The following is a 6209-nucleotide window of genomic DNA, read 5'->3' as shown; positions in this document are numbered from 1 at the left end:
GTTTAGAAGCAGGACACAAGGTTTATTTATAATCAGTCAAGTACTAGTGGGCGGATTAATACAATAAATAAGGGTTGTCCTGTTTTCCTCAGCAGAAGCTTTCAAAATATGAAGAGGTCCATTACTGAGAACCCCACAGAAAGAATTCCTGCTCACTTCTGCCCTTCAATAGGAACACACTTCCATATAAAACAAGCTTAGGAAGGAAGCAAAATTAAAGTGCAAATTAAAAGGCAATTAAATGCTGGTGTGTCTTGAGGCCCAGTGGACATGGAGAAGTGTTTGGCTGGACGAACGCGCAACGGCACAAGCTCGTTCTCCCCAGACCACGCTGTGCATTTGATTGCCAGGAGACACTGGTCAACAAATCTGCTCACGGGCAAAGGGAGAGCTCCAGCACAGGAAGAATATTGCACACACAGGCAAGTGATCTGGATTTGCCAGCACCAGAACATTTACATTCAGGGCTCTATTTCCCCTCACTCTTCTGCGCTTGAGGCTCCGGTACAGGAGGACAGCAGAAATAATCACATATTTGGTGCCGAAGTCATGTTTTTAATACATTCTTTACCACAGCAGCAGTCACTCCCCACAATTAATACCCAAGACAAAATTGGGTCAACTTAAAAAAGTTTCTGCTCCACTGCCACCTGGAAAGCCTTTGGAGGATGCAGCATCTCTGCAAAATGGGCAGATCCCCCTGTTACAGGCAAAGCCAATGCAGGGAGCTGTGACTCACTAAGTGCTTGAGGCACTGTGGACACAGCTGCCAAAACCATGGACTCATTCAAGTAATATCACAGTTGAGACCCACCCCTTTCTATGCTTCAGGACTCTTCACCTCACATCTTTTGCTAATCCACAGAAGAGAACACGGATGACAGTACATGCATAACATCAGCACACCCAGGAACTTTGCTAAAGTACTCCTAAGCATGAAGTGCTCAATACAATTATTTAAGGAATCGTTTGGCACTGCTGCCTGGTGCAAGAACTCTTTCCAGTGCACAAACGGTGCATCTTAAAGCCTATTTGTTCTCCCAGTCCTTCACGGAGGCTGCATCTCAGCACCGTACTTTAGAGTGGAAGGGCTTGTCTTCCTTAGCTGCTGCATCAGACTTCTTTCCTAAAGTCAAACCTACGCACTTAGCAAAAGATCACTGACTGGAACGCCAATTCTGTCCAGACACAGACCATTGCTCTCCCATGCAGGTTTTTGGCATGCTGGCACTTGCACCTTCGAATCAAAAGTCAGACCACAGGACAGCCTTGTTTCCTTTATCCACACTGACCACATGGACTCCCGATGGTGACCATGCCACGGCATTGATAGAGTTGCTGAAACAAAATGCAAAAGTCAGTCTATACCCATGAGATTCCAGATACACTTGAAAACATAGTAAATCTGGGTTAAAGAAGGAAATGCTAATGAGCTTTGAGGTCCCAATAAAGCCATTTTTAAAGATTTGTGTTGCTACTTACTTGGACCAGTCAAATTTGCTCATGACTATGGCTAGCGTTAACTTTTTAATTTGTATCAGTGATACACTGATTAAATCAATCAGCCAGTGATTGAGGGAATTTATAATTTGATTTTACAGGTGATTCCTCAGCACCAGAAGATCTCCTGCATTTTTGTACCATCCAGAACTAATCTCTCATTTGGGAGTCCCTCAAATACTTCATTAAATGACAAGCTGACTTCAGTCACCATCTGGCCTCACCTGTGATGCTTGGAGAGCACCTTCTCCACTTTTCCAGTGAGCACATTCCAAATATAAAGGGACCCATCTGCTGAGCCAGCCACCACATAATTGCCATCAGGGCTGAAAAATCATGGATTAGATGTGGAGGAAAAATGGAAGATTATTATCTTACTGAATATACTAAGCTCAATTACTACATGTACTCTTTGTTCATTATGTAAAATCACTAAAGAAGCCCACCCAAAGACTCCCAGAAAATTCAGACAAGACACAGGGGTTGGTAGTTTGATTTTTCCAGGCACAAGTTATTAACTTTTAAGTCAGTGACTCTCTTCAGACCTTGGAGAGATTCAGATCTGAGTGGAGAAAAGTCACAGTATTGGTTTCATCACAGTACTCAAGGATGCAAACACAGGCATTTTCCAGATTAGGTGATGAGGAAACAGTCACATAACAATGTTACAAATAATGGACAACAAATTGGTGTTATTTTATCAACATCAACTAGCATGAATGGAGAACAAAGAGTAATCAAGGGATGCTTGCTTTTTTGGGAGGGGGAGAGGAACAAGAAAACTTTCTGCCCCACAGAAGGGAACACATTTGATCACAATGCAGCACAGAACCAGGGCTGAGCTGAATACATGACACTGTATTCAATACAATACATGACACTGAGTCAGTCCATTAAGCTACAGTCAGTACTGTCTACTACTCTGAGTGGCAGTAGCTCTCTAGCACCACCCTAATCTCTTTAAACTGGAGATGCCGGGATTAAACCAGGGAACGTCTGCATTCAAAGAGGATGTCTAACACTGAGCCATGACCCCTCCCATTACTCTCTACTTGTCCGGAGTGCTAAATATAAGGCAAACACCTCCAAGACTTGCAAGTCCGCTAAGGCTTCTGAGAATCCCCTTTTCCCCCTCAGCAAATAGTTAAGGGAGATCCTAGCCAGTTCAGTCTAATAAAGCATAAATCTTTACAGCTGAAGTGTGGGAAGAGGACCATACTTTATGTGGATCTTCCTACAAAAGTCCTTTATCTACGTGATTATGGAAACTCCACTCCTTCACTTTTATTAATAAGTACTTCTCGCAGTGTAAACCCTGCCAGCTCTACCTGTCTAGTCATCTTGTGCAAAAGAAAAAACAAAGACACAAGCAAGCCAAAATTCTACATTCTTGGAAGCAAGAGATCTCTTAGAATATTAGTCACCTCGTATTGAAAAAGAAGAGTGGGGTTTTATACCCCTTAAGGAGTCTCAAAGCAGCTTACAATTGCCTTCCCTTCCTCTCCCCGCAACGGGCACCTTGTGAGGTAGGTGTGGCTGAGAGAGTTCTGAGCAAACTGTGACTGGCCTGAGAGAATTGTGACTGGCCCAAGGCCACCCAGCAGGCTTAATGTGAAGGAGTGCGGAATCAAACCCACTTCTCCAGATTAGGGTCTGCCACTCTTAACCACTACACCACACTGGCTCTTCGTGAGAATTTATCAAGACCTTGTTTGGTTTCTTACCTGAATACAACTCTGGTCCAGTCAGACCCACATTTAAAACCTTGGGCACTGGACAAGAGAAAGAAAAAACATGGAACATTCAATACAATTAATTTTCAAATATTAAGGTAACAACTACAAAAACAGAGACATCTCACCTCTGCTAACCTGCACAGGAATAATCTAACTATCATGAATCCTTCTCCCAGCACATCTTTTCATCTTGGGTACAGCATTCTTCTGGCCACACATTGGTATGTACATGGACACACACACACACACACACTCATAATTTTATAGCCAGCTGACATGCTTCAAACTCACACTCACCCAAAAGTCTGCTTAACAGCATTGACACGAAGATCAATAATCTTCAACAAATCATCTCGAGAACAGGAGAGGAGCTCCGTTCTTTCTGGGTTGAGATCTAGAGCTGTAATCCTACCAAGCAGTTCCATTTCTAGTACTGTGCTCTCAGTTCTAAAAACAAAACAGGGAGGGAGAGATTCCTTAAGAGCACCTACAGCAATATTTTGCAACACATGAGAAAAGTGGCACCTCACCAGCACCTTGCTGAAGCATTACAACCATGGAATGAGCATCATGGTTTACAAAGTGTGCTTTGGGACTGGCTATATTTTCTGCTTGCTATTCTCCTTGCAGTCTAAAACAGATTTTGTTTCTTTTGGAATGTTCTTGCTAGCATTAAAACAGGTTTATTATCTTAATGTGTGTGAAGAAATGTTTTAAAATAGATGTATGGTTCCTTGCAATGGGCAGTTCTCACATCATCTGACAGTGGGCCTCCATGTCCTTCCTTTCCTTAACAGTGGGTCTTATTCTACCCTTGTTATATACCTCTGTCTAAATCCGTTCTCTCACCTTTGCTCTTTAGACCCATTCTATTTGCCAAAATATTCCGAATTTCACTATTATCTGAGTGATTTAAATATACTTCTTCATATACAACTTTGGGGAAGAGATGGGCCCGTTCAACAGTCATCTCCCTATAAATGTACTTATTAATACTTGCTCCTCCCCAGCCCCGGCCTAGTTCCTCCTTTGAACTTGCTGGGAAGGGAGACATGCTTTGAGTTTACTAATTTTTAAACCATCCCCTTAGCAGAACTATCCTCCTAAAAGCAGAGATCCTTATGTATGTCACAGATGCCTTCTGGTGCTTTTTGTGAGGCTTTCAGAGCATAATGTCTCAAAGAACAGTTTACCTAATATCCCAAAAGCGAATTTTCTTGTCAAAGTGTCCACTCATCACACATTGTTCTGTGCAGACCAGATCATTGCAGCTGGAGCCTGCAAATATAGTCTTTATACCTTAAAAGCAAACAGATGAACAAACAGCAGAGACTGGAATGACTAACAGCCTCAGTGGAGCCATTCTCTAGGCTCAAATCTCAGTTAAACACTATCACCCATATATACCAAATACAACACCGGAACCAGGTGGGTAGCTGTATTGGTCTGAAGCAACAGAATGAAGTTTGAGTCCAGTGGAACCTTTAAGACCAACAAAGTTTAATTTTGGCTATAAGCTTTCATGACGAAGTGTGTATGCACACGATAGCTTATACCCAGAAGTAAACTTTGTTGGTCTTAAAGGTGCCATTGGACTCAAACTTGTAACACTGGAACCCTGCATCTTTATAGAAGTTATTGCACTGTAACTGCAGTTACACACTAGTAAAGAACATCAGCCATATAAGACACCCATTACACTAATGTGGGAAGCCACAGAGATGAACTCTAACCTCAGCTCATTAGATATCATGCAAATACTTCCCCTTCCCAGAAGACTTCTAAAGCACACCAATTCCACAGAAGTGGAAGGAATCTAGAGGGTGAAAAGAATGACAGCACAGTGCTCATCCCTCCATGATTTACAGTAATAGAAGATATTCAATTAGGGGACTGGTATGAAAACACCAGTTTGAAGGATGTATAAACCTAGAATTCATTAGTCTGTGCAGGCACAGGACAACTCTCTTGCTGTACTGCTTAAATGCTTAGTAGCTATTCGAAGATCCTTGCAGTATGAAACAGAAACGAACAGTGCAATCCTAAACAGAGTTATACCCTTCCAATGGGCTCAGAATCAAGCACCGGGCTTACACATTAGAGTTTATTCTCAGTGGACTGGAAGGCATCCTCAAGTCCAATGTTTTGTTTTCCATCAGTGGAGGAAGGTATCCTTGTATGAGATGTTGAAAAGCTGTATCATCCAGGGTGGGAGATGCAGAACTACTGAGGAACAATGTGCTGGAAGACTTATGCGCCCAAGACTGTCTCAGTCAGGGTGAGTGGAATGAGGCTGGAATCCCTCCCACAGAGCGAGACAAATGCCTCAGTAGCTGTCCTACAAATCTTTCCCAAGAGACATCCAGGTGGAAATGGCAGTGCCTTATTGAAGAGGGCTGTGATATCCAAGAAAGCCAGAAGATGACCTTGCAGATCAAGGACAAGTCATCGAGTGGACTGACAAACAAAGGTTGGGTTGTTAGAGACTGAACTTCTGACCCCTCTCATCTGTCCTAACATGGAGCTGCAGGAGTCTGTCTCCCATCAACAAGATCCTGACATGTAAGAAACTGCAGAGCAGTTGCATAAGCTTGCTCACAAGAGAGCAACTGAACAACACCCACATGTCAATGAATTAGGTTGGTGAACTGAGGAGCTGAGAATTCTACTTTTAATTTCCAGGCAGAATTAGCCAGGGTAGGGTGAAGACAGAGGGCTCTTCTGCAGCATGTCATGGTTGGTGGACTGAGCCAGACCAATTTCAGTGCTCTCACTTTTAGGCTGACGAATCCACGGCCATTTGGCTAGCGGGAGGCAATGAGAGTTATTTTCAGCAACTCCCAGTTGAGCTTGTTGAGATCAGTGGAGTGTGCAGAAAACAGCACGGAGCTGAAGCTATGACCAGCTAGACTAGATTGGAGCTGTATCCTCCAAGACTCCCTTCATTGGAAAAAATCACGGTTCTGGAGAAGA

At 43.1% G+C, this 6209-nt stretch overlaps 1 protein-coding gene across 1 annotated transcript in view; it reads right to left on the bottom strand.

The window, feature by feature from the left end:
- Positions 1-6209, bottom strand: part of ATG16L1 (autophagy related 16 like 1) — a 29318-nt gene continuing 23109 nt past the window's right edge. The window contains exons 16-20 of the mRNA XM_015426859.1: positions 4430-4535; positions 3534-3683; positions 3225-3272; positions 1725-1826; positions 1-1338 (exon numbers count right to left, since the gene is read on the bottom strand). Coding sequence (XP_015282345.1) covers positions 1245-1338; positions 1725-1826; positions 3225-3272; positions 3534-3683; positions 4430-4535 — 500 coding nt within the window. The 3' untranslated portion in view covers positions 1-1244. The remainder of the gene's footprint in view (positions 1339-1724; positions 1827-3224; positions 3273-3533; positions 3684-4429; positions 4536-6209) is intronic.

Source organism: Gekko japonicus, unplaced genomic scaffold (genome assembly GCF_001447785.1).
Source record: "Gekko japonicus isolate JY-2015 unplaced genomic scaffold, Gekko_japonicus_V1.1 scaffold14, whole genome shotgun sequence".
NCBI lineage: Eukaryota > Metazoa > Chordata > Lepidosauria > Squamata > Gekkonidae > Gekko > Gekko japonicus.
The sequence above is the reverse complement of the archived record's forward strand: the minus strand, read 5'-3'. Positions and strand labels throughout refer to the sequence as shown.